This window comes from Nilaparvata lugens, chromosome 3, assembly GCF_014356525.2.
Source record: "Nilaparvata lugens isolate BPH chromosome 3, ASM1435652v1, whole genome shotgun sequence".
NCBI lineage: Eukaryota > Metazoa > Arthropoda > Insecta > Hemiptera > Delphacidae > Nilaparvata > Nilaparvata lugens.
This window is the reverse complement of record NC_052506.1, coordinates 33,076,525-33,092,755: the sequence shown is the minus strand read 5'-3', so window position 1 is coordinate 33,092,755 and position 16,231 is coordinate 33,076,525. Positions and strand designations below refer to the sequence as shown.

Genomic DNA, 16,231 nt, shown 5'->3' with positions numbered 1-16,231 from the left:
GCGTTCTGAAAGTTTGAAACGCAATCATGTAAAGTTGATGTTCCTTCCTACTGTACCTGCCTAGATGAAATGCTAAACCTGGTTGAGCATCGAGCAAGTCGCTCAGAGTCGCAAGTTATCTCTTGAGGTCTAGAGGTAACTAATCTTGTTAAATTTCGGGCACGAGGTAGCTAATCTAGAGAGCGTGAGCTTCAGTCGGTGCGTGTGTTAGTATAGATGTGTCTATTGTATAAGTGTATATATCGGTGTTTAAGGGTAATGTTTGTGTGTGTGTGTGTGTGTGTGTGTGTGTGTGTGTGTGTGGTGTGTGTGTGTGTGTGTGTGTGTGGTGTGTGTGTGTGTGTGTGTGTGTGTGTGTGTGTGTGGTGTGTGTGTGTGTGTGTGTGTGTGTGTGTGTGTGTGGTGTGTGTGTGTGTGTGTGTGTGTGTGTGTGTGTGTGTGTGTGTGTGTGTGTGTGTGTGTGTGTGTGGTGTGTGTGTGTGTGTGTGTGTGTGTGTGTGTGTGTGTGTGTGTGTGTGTGTGTGTGTGAGCGTGTGTACATGACTCGTATTATGGAGGAGCAATCAGAATGGAGATGACGGAGAATGTATTAATGGCAAACGACAAATTAATTTGAAATTTGGGAACTGGGAAGCATTCAAGTTGTGACTTGTTTGGACGCTGAGAAAGTATTAAATTATTGGAGGGAACAGGGGAACAGAATAAGTCATGTTATAATTTTACAGTAATAATTCACAGGATAAAAACACTACTTACATGGGCTACTTTTATTATTTTTAATAATAAAGGGTACTACAAGGTTTTTATTATTTTTCACAGGATAAATATCTTTTGATTGGATAAGAAAAATGACAATTCATAAAAAATATTGCAAGAGGTTTCATTGAACAAGCGTAGCGAATTATAACTGATTTCCAGAGCCTTGAGTCCGTTTGTGAGATAGAGGATTGTTTGTTCGGAGATTTCTCTCGATTGGTTTCATCGATCAACATCAAACTATCAACTCATATTCTTTCAACCTTGAACGGATCAAGTTATTTGGTCAACGAAATTGATTCACTCCTGTGTCTTTTTTGATAATATACAACAGGATAGCATACACAGACACATGATTTTTGCTGCCTTGGATCTTGATTCTTACTTATCTACTCATGTGAACTTCTATTGATCAACATAATTATTACAAGTTTCGGATTTCATAATCACTACAACAGTTCACGAGCGAGTTCTCCAGCCCGGGGGGCTAGTGAGGAAAAGAGGATCAATTTTTCTCTACATATACCTCATACGTGTGCTGTTTCTCAAATATAAATAGTGGAAAACTATCATATAAGTCATATGTGTGCAAGTTATACTTGAATACATGTTTATCAACTGAAAAATACTATCATCATGATGCTACTAATAATAATTATTGTGAGGGTCATTTATCCAGAAGATATCTTTTTTCTATAAATGGGACTCCTGCTGGAGTTCCAACAACTTACTATTGGCAAGTATATCAATAATGAAAAATCAATAATATTCTATCCAAAAATAACAGCCATTTCCTATACTTTTGTAATAATCATAATATTGGAGTATTTTCCCATACCATGTTTTAGAACGAAGTTTTTTCCAATATTCTTGCCTCATCCTTCTGGATAGATCGTGAATACATGTATGGACAAGCGCTGCTAGCAGGCGCGGATCCAAGGGGGGGGGGATCGCCCCCCCACTTTCCGAGTGGTGTTTGAAAAAATCTACAGTAACTTAAGTCCAGTCGATATACACATGAAAAAAAGGGGTGTGCTTGCATTTTATATTGTAATTATGATTTTTCAATATATTGTTTGGATACAGAAAAGAAGTCCAGAACCAATAAATGTTATAAATAAAATTTCATGCCAAATTTTCTCGTGCTAGATATACGATGAACCAAAAACCTCTTATTTTCGGTTCATTTTCCAGTTTTCAGTTATTTCCGCCGAATCCTGACACAAAATTCTTTTTCACCTTTTTAGATCATGATATTCTTAATAATGAATTCTCCATTGTCATCATATCAAGATTTTGGATCATGATATAAGTTCATTAGATCATGTTCTATGAGAATCACCCGTTAGATGCTCTGAGTGGAGAGGCGCACATAAGCGACACCTCAAGGATCAAATTTCAAACACTTTTAACTTTTGACACAATGATCGGATCTCATTGCACCACAGCTCATTCTTCTCTGCTCGTCAAGCCGGTTCAAAATCATGCATCATAAGTCGAATTCCATTGAAAAATATAAAATTCATCCCTACGTGTAGATTAACCAGTATTTCAATACCGTACTCAAAGAAATGACCAATAATTCAGAGCTATGTATTTCGGTAACCCATTATTATAAAAAATGTCTTGATCTTGAATTTTCTCTCCTCTTTTAGTTGCTGTAAATGGAAGAATATGATCGTAATGTAAGATTCAACCATTAAAAATCAATAAATCGAAGATACTTTCCTCATATTAACGGTCTGGGAAGTTCTATGATAGAAAACAGTGATTCAAAATAAATTCAAAGCAATTGACCTCATAGAGGATGGAATTTCTACAATTTGGAATCAGTCATGAGTTCCTTTGATGTATTAGACTCATTTTACAGACTCTTGATTAACAGAAAAATCGCGAAAAAAATTGGAAACTGAGTTCGCTATTTTCAAAATCGGCTGTAATTTTCCAATGATACTGGAATCGAAAATATTCTTCATTATAGTGGAAAAGAAAATATACTTTCTCATATCCACATTTTGAAATTTTATCAGAAGTATTTCACAAGATACACAGTAAAAAGTAAATTCGTATGGCTTTTGTTGGTGGGGAGACCCTTGCGGGAAGGTCCCACCGCCTGAATGTATAATTCAAGCCGTCAATGGGCCTTACGACTGTCATACTTCAGCCGGGACCGACAGTTTAGCGTGCCCATCCGATAATATGGCAGTGATCTGGTTAAAAAATGTTTGCTTATGAGAGGGTTTGAACCCGGAATCTCTATGCTGCTATGCAAACACTCTATTCACTAGACCACGGATCACTCCACAAGATACACAGCTTTGAATATAAATGGAAATTGGTCATTTTTTAGTGAATTGAAATCTATATAATAAGAGAGAGTAGGGTTGTGTTTGTTCGTTTGTTCATGTGTTCGTTTGTTCGTTTGTTCGCATCAAAACATGTCAACTTGTGGATTGCATACCGGAAAAACGGGAATGATTTAGATCTCCAAATTTTGCACATATATTCTAAAAATATCATTCTCGTGCACCTGGAAGCCCAAATTTCGATTTTCCTTCTAGATTTTTCAGAATTAATGTTCAAAATTCATTAATGACTAGCAGGAACCCGTGCTTCGCAAGGATCTATTTTCAAACTTGATAATCTGAAAACTTGACGTAATGAAATTTTAAAGAACTTAAAATAGGCCTATAACCATCCTTGGTTAATTAAGAATCTAGCCTATAAGCAAAATTTCAAGTTAATTAGTCCAGTAGTTCAGACGTGGTGATGCGTCAAACATAATTTTCCTATCCCATACGTGTATAAGCCAACTCTTTATTTTATTATAGATATGGTTAACGACTGCAAGAGATAGGAGTGTGGAACAAAATAGTTGTGAAGCTATGATAGCGCCAGAAGTGTCTCAAACACAATAGTAGGTACTACATGAACTTTTTGAAAGTGATTAAAAAAAATGTTAAAACAACAGAACTGAAAGTTGTCAACCTTATCATTCTACCTCCATTTAGAGAGGCTTTTGTTTGAGCCGAATGAAATCTTCTATCTTCTATATATATAAAAAATGAATGTCTGTTTGTGTGTTTGTTCCCTATGACTTGAAAAATACTTGACATAACGGCATGAAACTTTGGGAATATGTTGTGTGAATATTGGGGATGGTTTCTGACCAGAAATTTTAATAGGGTGGCTAATAATGATTATTTATTAATCTATTTTACAGACCTATGTTTTCGAAATTGTCGGCCTAGCGGCTACCGAAGAACGGAAAGATGATCATGATTCAAGATCATATTGAAATAATATGATTCAGCATCTAAAGTTACCAGCTGTAATAAACACGCCACCCTATGATAAATTGTGTAGGCTACTGGTATTATAACGGTAGTTTGGAGTTGAAGTGTAGTTGATTGGTACCAGCTGTAGATAATGGTTCCTTAGAAGACCTATACAAATATAATTATCACTCCCCTATCATTGAGTAATCGGAAAATGTTGGGAAAAATTATTCACCTCATGGAAGAGAGTTGTTCATATTGCATTTATTATTACTGAAGAATGTCAGAATAATTCACAATTTTTTTGAATTTAGCTTAGCTTATTTTCATCCTGAAAATCCTGAAATGGAAGATGAAAAGGATATGTAATTCCTGGTGATGATTCATCGTACATCGCATATTTCCTGGACCATCTATGGTCAACATAGAATCAACAACTATGAGAACATTGAACTCATCTTTGAAAAACTAATTTATCCTATCTATTTTTTTTTTTAATTCAACACTTTACTGTCAGATATTATTACCAATTGATTGAGAAGAATATGTTTTGGGAATAATGAATGCTGCAATACTAAGCATTTGTTTTAGAAGTTCGTATTTAGATGTGAATGAAAATATTGATTGTCAGATAAATTTCATGATTCACCAAAATAAAGTGAATTGTACATTGACTTTTGGCGGTACAAAGTTCGCCAGGTAAGCTAGTTGTAAATAAAGCTTTATTATTAATAGTCAACACTGAAAAAAGACAGGCTCAATCACCAGGAATACTATAAATTCTGTGAAGGACCAGTAAGCCATTAATTTTGATTAGTTTAATCACTTACATTATGGACAATCAATACGTATGACATTTATTTGCTACAAAATAAAAAACTTTGATTGAAGTGACCCGGACTACTACAATATGAATAACCATTTAGATCAAATAAAAGATATTACTCACATCTCTCATCAGCTCCTACTTCTTGTTCACAAAATATTAACACAAAAATATGAGTTATATTGAATGAACTCACGGCTAGTACTCAAGTTTGTATTTTTCTGGCCATGCTACAAATGAATATAGGTTTATGTTTGACATCTTGTTTTTGTAATCTTGTTGTCTATTAAGAAATTTTTCAATGTGATTTTTTTTGCAATAAAATTTGAAAAAAAGAATTATCAACAAACTCCTAACCAAAGAAAATATCTGTGCTCTGTTGTAATTGGAATGTATGAGACTCATATGGAACAAACACGTGGCAAGCTAGCGCTTTCAATTCATGGAAAATTAAATTCGATCAGCTGATTGATAAAATTATTTTAAGCTTTCCAATGATTATAACATATGTTAGAATATCATGTGTCAATTATCTCAGTTCCATATGGCATTCACCTTACCATGTTCATAACCTTACTAAATATGATCCTTTTTCATCCTTTGAAACCCTTAGAGGCAAAATATCTCAAAATCCGTTCTTAGTGCGCGTCTAACATGTTTGAAGAATATTTGTGCAAAGTTTCAAGTCTGTAGGACAATTAGTTTGAGCTGTAGTGTGATTTTACATCAAAATTTTCGAAAAATGCCCTCTCCTGGACCCCCCTGTGCTCCTGATCGAAATTTTTCTGCATGAATCTAATTTTTTTTCTAGCTGAACAAAAAAGTTCCTCATGACTTTGCTGTGCAATGAGCGGTTGAAAAGTACAAAATTTTGGGGGGGGGCCCCAGCTCCCTCAGGGGGGCAAATTTCTGAAAATCCTTTCTTAGTGGATGTTTTCAGGCTGCCATAAACAATTGTGCAAAATTTCAAGTTTTTAGGCTCAGTAGTTTGGGCTGTGGTGTGATTTCAGTCTGTCAGGGCTTAGCCTTTTATAAGTATAGAGAAGAAGAAGAAGATACATACGATTTCATAAAAAAACCACCAAATCATATGGTCAAAATTAAAAAAGGAACATCTGTTTCTATTATTGCTTTCTACCTGATACCACTTAACCTCAATAATATTGTTTTGATAATTGATGAATATTTTTAATAATAATGATAATATTCTATTATAAATATAATTATAGAATTGTTTTGATAATTAATAAATATTTTCATTTTCACAAAATCTGTATAATAATATGGTGAATGTGAAACAGCTGCATCAAATAAATTATCTCAAAAACATCTGTTTAGAAAAAACTTTCCCCCAGTTGCATGTACATCGGTTTATTTATTTATTTATTTATTCGTGGACAGAATCACAAATCATATAAATATGATTAGGAAGGAACAACAGGCTTGGCCCAAAACTATTCCATTCCCAAATTTTGATAAATTAATAAAATGTCCAAGAAATAGGTTATGTTTCTACTGTAAAACGTTCAAGTTCAATTTTCGTCCAAAAATATATATATATATAAGCTGAACATTTTGAATTTAGAGGAATTAAAATACCAAACTATATTTGAATATAACACTTAATTATTACTTCATATTGAATTAATCAAGTTATCTTATAAAATCTTGAACCTAAAAATACACACAACTTCTCTCACTATGCACAGCTGTAAATTAACGTTCAATCGCGATAACGTTTAATGCTATACTTTAATTGAGATTAGTGCTAACTGATGCATTTTGGTTGCACAAAAAAAAATTCAAGCGATAATGCTGATTAAACAAATCTATGTAGAAAAATTTTAACATGCCAATCATGGGGAATTAAATCCAACTAACGCCGATTAGGTACCTACTGATAGCTGTCTTCCAAAATTAGTTTTTGGTGAAAAAACTACAGAATTCAAAGAATGAGCTAAATATATGAATGAATTTCATCCATTAATAAAATAGAAAAGAGTATTTAGCTGATATTAGCATTCAAAATTAGATTCTGATTTTTGAGGTTAGTTTTTGATCTGGTTTGTTTGCAGATAGCACAACACTGGCGACAGACAGAACATTTTTATGGCGCATGCCCAATGAATAGTCCCTGCTTCAATAACATAACCTCACACTTTGCCATTTGTTTAGAATAATAATTTTTTTCCACAACTGCACGTAAAAAAAGAATTCACATACTCAATTCTCCTCATAAAACAGCTTATTTCTGAGGATAATCTACTTTTTCCCACAGCTACCTTGAAAAGCGACCATTTCTGCACTAATTGCAGGCCGCAAAGAATAACTTTTCTGCATTAGTGCGCAAAGTGAGTACTTTGCGTACTCCAGATTTGCAGCATGACAATGCAAAATAGTTAGTAGGTTATATGGAGCACCAGTGCAGGAAAAACAAAATTAAGTTGGACACTCATAGTGAGGCCCACGTAATAATGGCAGTGGAGAACAGCGTTGCATGGCATTATGTGCTTTTATTATAGTCATTTCAATGCTTACATAAGATAAACCCCCTTCAAGCAGTCAGATAAATTTTCAATTGAATTACTAATCATCATAATTCAATTATTATTATTCAATTTTGAATAAATTAAGGTTTTTATTAGAGATGGGTATCGAAAGACAAAACATTGATGTTTTTAACATCAATGTTTTTTTCACCTTAACATCGATAAGTGAAAAACATTGAACAGTAAACATCGACGCATCGCTGTACATTTACGGATGATACTACGAAGACTATTATACAGAGTATTTCAGAAGTAGTGTCGAACATTTTAGGGTATTGTTCCTGGATGATAGGAGACTACAAATGTCGTATTTGAAGTGTCCAAAACTCAGCGGTTATCCTTATAGCTACCATTTTCTTTTTTTCACTTAGGAATTTTTATCTCAAAATTGAATAATTTTGAATAAATAAATACTCAAAAGCATCAGAAACGATGAATGAATAGATTTTTATTAGTATTATTAAAGTGAAAATGATACAATGTACAGTATATGATACTTTACATTTATTCTTGATAAACATGATGAAACAGGGCGAAATCAATTTGATTGAACCCACAACACTTCTGTTAATAATCTTACAGAGTATTAGTTTATTATTTTGTATAGATATAACTCAATTATTTTGGAAGTTGATTGATTCAATGGTATATTTTTTTTCATAATCTCGAAATACTTAAAAGTACAAAAAAACTTCTAAAGTGACTACAATTTTATCTGGAGCTATTGTTTCAATATTTCAACAGTTACCAACTGGAATTACAGCAATTTTGGATTTGTGGTAGTCAAGTAACAGTCTTTCGAATAATTGAAGTCAGGTTGTGACTAGAAAGATACATCAACTCTATTATAGGTGGTTTACAAGATTTGTCATCTTCATAGTTAAGTCAGAAACCTCTCGGGATATCCTCGAAGATTCTGTCTGGAATTTCATCCCAAGCTAATTTTAGCAATCATTGTTACTCATATCGTATTGATTCAATACCTGATAGTTTTATTTAGGAAATGGAAATGATTAAAGTTTTTTTATATGGATATCTACACTCCTTACAATACGAGGACCTCTATTCCAGAGCTAGATTAATTGGTGTTAAACATATGTTGTGGAAAGCACTTGTAATAAGAAAAAAATGTTTCTTCCTAAGAAATGAAGAATTCGACCTCTTATTTAATTCTAAATAAGTATCTAACCTTGACAAGAGCTACAGAAGTTATGCAAATCTTCAAAAGTATCCAACAGTCTCACATAAAAATACAGAGAGCCTAAATGAAAAATTCATTTTTGTTGGGAAAAACATCGGATGACCGATGGTAAACCATCTCTAGGTAAAACCATCGATAAGTGGAAAACATCGAACAGTGAACATCGATGTTAGAAACATCAATGTTTGATGTTGAAACATCAATGTTTTTAAACATTGATGTATTGATACCCATCCCTAGTTTTTATTAATAATAAAATTACACAGAAAAACATTTGATGGATTTCAGAGAATTTTACCCATAATTACCCACTTTTCATATTCAATGGTAACTGTAGGAAAAATTTAATGTGAAATATGTGCGCAGAGTTCGTTTGCTGCACTCAAGAACCATCATTCCACACTCGCCTACGGCTCGTGCGTAAACATTTCTTTCGGTGTAAACTATTTCGTAAAACTATTTCGTGTAACTATTTGCATAAACTATTTCGCTCGCTAACCATCCGCGCATGCGCAGTAAATTTTCTTTATGCTCGCAAATCATTCGCGCATATGCAGAAAAGTTTCTCTACGCTCGCCAATCAGCTGATGGTAAGCAGCTCGCCAAAAGGTCAGATCTTAACCTAAAAAGTCGGTAATTGTAACTCCGCCGATATAAGTAATTTAACAGGTTTGGGCAGTTGTAGAAAAAAATTGTATGTAATTCGCGCGTAATGCTTCTTTATCGCTCTTGCAAAATTATAATACTGTTTTGCCCGGGCGATAAAGTCGCGCATTACGCTCTTAATACATAAATAGCTATTATAACATCACTGTCGGATAAATTACAGTGTTGCCAGATTGTGAAACCGTTAAAATATTGGTTAGTTAACCGGAAAACTTAATCGGAATTAAAAACTAACCGTTCTTTGTGGAACAGAAAAGAATCCGTAAAACTAACGCTGATTTGTTAATCGGCATTAATGTCCATATTTCAGACGTACGTGCAACTGGCCCATAGTTTTGAAACTTCGTTTTCCTGATGCAATGTTTAGGCCTACACGTGGCATGCATTATTAATTTTTCAGCTGGAACAGCTTTTTGAGACAAAGTGCTAAATAAACATCTACAGTTTCATCAATGCTGTATCGGCAATATGAAAACGCATGCAGTTGATATGTCTTTGAATAAAGGGGTTGATATTTACATAAAGAAATTATTCTCTTCCATTTTCATTTATTTAAAATTTCAAAATAATTCGAGCCCTGATAGAATGACTGACTCACTGTACAGTGAGTCGAAAATTTTAATATTGGAATGAGAGATATTTTGACAAGCTGAGCAAAAAAATAAGGTCATATGCACCTTTTCCTTTTATCTTCAAATGAAAAATGAGTTTTGTGGGTTGTCAAAACTCCCTCTGAAAGGGGAACTATTCAACTTATTCTATCTTTCAGTAAAATAAAAATTATCATCCATCCATCTATATATAATATATATATATATATATATATATATATATAAAATCGAAATGGCACTCACTCACTGACTGACTGACTGTCTGACTGAATCACTCACTCACTCGCAGAACTAAAGCTGCTTCAATCGGAGCTATTCCTGGGAGTATAGATAGTTTTTATTTTTCATAAAAAAAACTTTTATGACGGGAGTTGCTTCTATCAATAATTATTGATCCTATTCTATCAAGACTAATTCAATTTTTTTGTATATATGATCGCGATAACTGCTTAAACAATTTCGATGAAATTTTAATAATTTAGTATGATATATGAAGGGTATTTTTAAAACTTCAGAAGTGTCCGTTGTGGAATATGTTTGCAAAGAATGAGGAAATTCGGCCAAAATTTAACTTGGGCGAAAGAAAGGGGTTATTTATTAAAACGGCCAAATAGCTGTTGTTCCTTTTCCAAATGTAGAAATTAATATCTTCCATAGAAATAAGGCGCTGTTCCCAAGCATCAATATTATTCTCAAACATTGATTGTTTTACCAAAGAAAATAGAAGGTGGCGAATAAAAATATTTAAGTTGAGTTGACTTTGTTAGGTTGGCAGCAAGTTGAAGATTGAAATGCATTTATCCAGGACCTCCTAAATATAAATTTATCTAGTACCTCCTAAATACCTATTTAGGAAGTCCTGATTTATCTCGGAAAGATTGATTGGGTACTGCTACTTCAATCAGAGCTATTCCTGGGAATATTATATTACTAGCCGTCAGGCTCGCCTCTCTTGCCATATCCGTTTAGCCAGACGTTTAGTCTGGACCCCCGACTGGATCGTCCTAAAATGTGATAAAAATATGACATAACATTTCAAATTTGGTAGGTGTGTTCAGTTGGCTCTTTAGAGACGCAATAAGGACGGATTAGGAAAAATTTCCAAAGATACGCCCAAAATCTGCGTTTTTAGCGTTTTCTCAGCTTTATCGAGAACAAATAAACAGAAAATGTTCAAATTTACTACAGAAGCTCAGCTTGGGTGCAATAATGTAGTGTTAGAAGGAATTTGAAATAACGGCAAAGATACGTCCAAAATCTGCGTTTTCAAGCGTATTTTTGCGCTTTCTCAGCTTTATCGAGAACTAATGAACAGAAAATGTTCAAATTTACTACAGAAGCTCAGCTGGGGTGCAATAATGTTGTGTTAGAAGGAATTTGAAATAACGCCAAAGATACGCCCGAAATTAAAGTTTTCTCAGCTTTTCTGCGTTTCCTCACCTTTTTCAATAATTGATGGACATATATTAAAAAAAAATCAGTACACAGGTTTAGCTGAGGTAGAAGAATTTTGTTCGCCAAAGATACGCCGATATAGTAACAGGTGTTTTTCGAGATCAAATTGACATAATACGTTCAAATTCGGTACAGAGGTTCCGCTGAGGTCTACATGCAGGCTAGCGAAGCGAGCCTGCTGATCTCATTTTTGGACAATCCAGTCGGGGGTCCAGAATTCGGTACAGAGGTTCCTCTGAGGTCTACATGCAGGCAAGCGAAGCGAGCCCGCTGATCTCATTTTTGAACGATCCAGCAGGGGGGCCAGGGGGCGGAGCCCCCTGGCTAGACGGTTATGGCGAGCGAAGCGAGCCTGACGGCTAGTAATATAATAAAGGAAAGAACTGGATTATACACGTATACATGTGTAAAGTATAGGAAAATTATGTTTGACGCATCATCACGTCTGAACTACTGGACTGATTAACTTGAAATTTTGCATAATATAGATTCTTGCTTGACCGAGGATGGTTATAAATCTATTTTAAATACTTCAATATTTGATTACATCAAGTCTTCAGTTCGTCAAGTTTTCAATTATTTGTCATGCTTTCAGTTGTTGGAAGGAAGCAGCAGAACATTTCTCTTTAAAGGGAAATTAGAAGATAGGTATGATAGGTAGGGATCCTTTTCGAATGATAAAAACAGGTTTTCCGTCGCACCCAAATTTTTTCCGCCATTTTGAATACAATTTATTTTTTAAATGAAAGGTGGTCATATGATACTTGATTCCGATACAGGATTTCCAGAGAAAGGTATGGTGAAAACCGCACATCGATATCTCAAACCTTTCAAAATTTATTCTCAATCATTTCCTTTATTATAGTATAGAAGATGATAGATAGAGGGATGGTATACCCATCTATCTATCATCTTCTATACTATAATAAAGGAAAGAACCTTTCAACACTATCTATCATCTTCTATACTATAATAGAGGAAAGAACCTTTCAACACTATGTGTTAAACACTTTAACACATGTAGAGGATAGGAAAATTATGTTTGATACATCATCACATCTGAACTACTGGACTGATTAACTTGAAATGCTGCTTATAAATTCTTAATCAACCAAGGATTCTTATAGGCCTATTTTCAATTCTTCTAGATTTCATTACGTCAAGTTTTAAAATAGACCCTTGCGAAGCACGGGTTACCTGCTAGTACTGAATAAAGTACACTCAAGAATTGATTGTCTATTTTCTAATCGATTTTTATTTATGATGCATGATTTTGATCCGCCTTGACGTGCCGAGAAGAATGAGCTGTGGTACATTGAGATCTGATCATGGTGCCAAAAGTTATGATTGTTTGAAATTTTGGTTCTTGAGGTTTCCTTATGCGCGCCTCTCCACTAAATTAAGAGCATCTAACGGGTGATTCTCATAGAACATGATCTAATGAACTTATATCAAGGTGCGGAATCTGGATGTGATGACAATAGAGTTGCTGATGATGAAGCTAAAACTTGGGTGTTTTCCAAAATACAAGGATCATTGTTGTCAGGTTTACCTGGAAATCTATATGAGATAGAGCGCTCTACCTGTAGAGCACAAAATTACGCTCAGAGGAATCTTGAATTACGGTATACATTTAAATGGTAACAATCGGAAGATATTGTAGATCAAAAACTAAGATCGTAGAAATTGACTTTTTCTTAAAATTCTTCTTATTTTTGAAAATATTGTAACTCAGTACTCATTGAAGATAGAAAGTTCCGAATGATCTCAATTTATTAGGAATTTCATAATCTAAATAAAAGGCAGGAGAAAATTTTCTGATCGATTACAGGATTTGGCGGAAATAACTAAAAACTGGAAAATGAACCGGAAGTACGAGGTTTTCGGTCCACTCTGTATCTAGCACAAGGGGAATTTTCCATAGAATACTTGGTTCTGGATTTCTCTAATGCATCTAAACAATATATTAAAAAATCAGAACTACAATATAAAATACAAGCAGCAATGTATAAATAGTGACTAGACTACTACTGTAGTTGCAGAAATAAGTATCATGATCTTGGCATTTGAATGAACAAATTCAAAACTTCTATCAATTTCAACAGATGAAGCTCTTAAATGCTGTTTTCCATTAAAAACTTCCGAAAATCTCCCTGTGGTGGGGGGAGTCGAACGGGGGGTGTCCCCTGGACGAACACCCCAATCGCCCCCCCCCAGGTCAGGGTCATGGATCCGCGTCTGGCTGCTAGAATGATCTCTCAATATGTTTCAGTAAGAATTTGGATGTTTTCTTGATGATTTGCATTCAAGTGACTCTCGTAGTTCCGCCTTTTTTATAATTTATTCTCAGTGATTTCATGGTATGTTTTAAAATATGAGAACGAAAGTTGCAGTGTTTCGATTTGAGTGTTTTGAAATTAGCGGTAAATTATTTATAGAAGATATTTGTGTTTCGAATTTGACTAAATTAGTCTTTGAATTGTTTTTTGTTGCAATGATTGAGCGTACTTGATCAACTCTCATATTGACTCCCTTTCACGCTTTGAAACTTCGAATAACTTATACGAACAGTAATGTGTAACTTTACAAGAGTAGAATCAAGTTGCCTTCAGTTGTCTATCAGCCAAATCAGGTAATGGATCATTAATTCAGCCTTCCTGATAGGGGGAGATGTGGACCCTTAATTACAGATGCTTTCAGTACACGTTTATTAAGCCAAGTAAGCTGAGCTTATGGAGTGTTTCTCTCATGTCCACCATCTCTCTCACACCTCTTCACCACTCACTCATTCCTATTTTCATTCTTCCTCGTTTTCACACTTTTCAATCTCTCACTCGCTCTTTTAAATTTTCATACGACAAATTTCTATTCATATCTCTTCCACTCTATTCCTCTCTCACTCACTTCTATTTCTCTACTGTGTCATTCCCTTCTATGGAATATATTACTTTTTTCATATCATGTTCAGTTTAATAATTATTATTTTAATTTATATTATGTATATTAATCTATAACTTTACTGTATTGTGAGCTATTGTATAAGCCATTATACTGTAATCTACATTAATAAAGCACTCAATCAATCTCTCTCTCTTAAGCTTGTGTGGCAGAGAGGACCAGGAGTCCTAACTCCGCCCTAATAAAGGCATATAATCTATCAATCTCTCTCTCTCTTAATATTTTATTTATAAATTAATCTTGAGTTGAATTAATGAAATTAACGTTTTGGTAGAGAGAGTGGGAAAGATATTCTTCCGAAGAATAGACATTGACATGTCCAAAGCTGCGCCAATTTATGTAGATGCATAACAATATTATCTATAGTTATAGTTATTACAAATTGCTTATTTCATATCATATACAGTTCAATAATTATTTTCTTACTCTATATTATTCTAATTCATGTATAATTTTGCTGTATTGTAAACTATTGTATATAAGTGTATAAGCCAGTATATATTGTAATCTACATAAATAAAGTACTCAATCAATCAATCTCTCTCTCTCTCTCTCTGAGGGTTAAGTGTAAGAGAGGGCCGGCTGCGCCCTAACTTCGCCCTCCTGGGTTTTTAATAAAGGCAGCTAATCAATCAATCTCTGTTACTCTAGGTCTCTCTCTCTCTCTCTCTCTCTTACACTCTCTTTTTCTACCCAAAGGTAAGAGTAATTAATTAATGGAGTGAAACTTTTCAATCAAGTAGAACGGTAATAGTTATTTATGAAAAATGTTATCAGCGTCGAATCGCCGAGTGTGAAGGCAGTAATTAGTGACTTCAGTTGACAAATTGATTACAGTGCTACAGATTACAGGATTGCCGATTACAAATTGATTACCGTGCTCGTTAGGATAATGATTTTGGAAACCTTGTTTGTTCAAGGACTGATTATTTCATAACAGCCAAACTCTATGGATATTGGGGAAAAATTAGCTCTTTGACTTATTTTCGTTAAATATCAGAGATAGACTATAATATGGAAGGTGGACTCTTACAACATGATTTTTTATCCTTCTCTTCATTGTCGTCTATATTATTCGAGGTTTATTGGACACAAAGGTATTATGTTTAATTCCAATATACTAGCATAGAGAATGAAATACTTTTTTCATATTATTCTGTCTCTGATTCCATTTGATGGGTCAAAAAATGACACAATTTAATGACAATCAATTATTATAATTGAGCATATAATTCATATTTGAGAGGTGAATATATATATATATATATATATATATATATATATATATATATATATATATATATATATAGCGTATGGCATTCTGATATATATATGGTATCTGACATCAGTTTACAATTGAATGGAGTCAACATTTCCAGTCATTCCAATCAATCAAAAAAATAGGTTCCACAGCACCAACATTTTTCGTTTACAATTTTCTTTTATGTGATGAATATTCAGGAACAATAAACAATAATAATTAATTTTTTGCAATAGGATTTCATGCAACTGACCTTATGGAATATTGTGAGTAGGTCATCCAGTTTGCCGTGGATGTCTCCGCAGATTGTGATTTGCTTAGAAATGGCAGTGGAAGCTAGATTGAGGTTCGGCAGCTTCTTCAGATGAGTCACTGCTTGTTGAAGTATACTCGACACATATTTCGCGTGCAGTCGATGTTGCTGTCAAACAAAAAAAACTATTAATGTTTTATATCAATCAATAATAAGCAAATGCGAATTTGATATGATTCACAGATTGAATGAGAGTACGGTAATGTGTTTCAAGCAAGGAAACAAAGGAAATGATATTACTTGAATTGTCGTTTGTTTGACTTCTAGTTTTTCCACTAATTATGGCTGATTAACTGATTATCGCTGAAAATCTGATAGTATATAGTAAGTTGAGTTGTGGGAATTCGTTCAGTCCGA

The 16,231-nt window shown here is 34.0% G+C and overlaps 1 protein-coding gene across 1 annotated transcript in view; it reads right to left on the bottom strand.

Annotated features, from left to right (window-relative positions):
* Positions 1-16,231, bottom strand: part of LOC111052624 (serine/threonine-protein phosphatase rdgC) — a 262,290-nt gene that overhangs the window by 109,893 nt on the left and 136,166 nt on the right. The window contains 1 exon segment of the mRNA XM_039423565.1: positions 15,815-15,982. Coding sequence (XP_039279499.1) covers positions 15,815-15,982 — 168 coding nt within the window.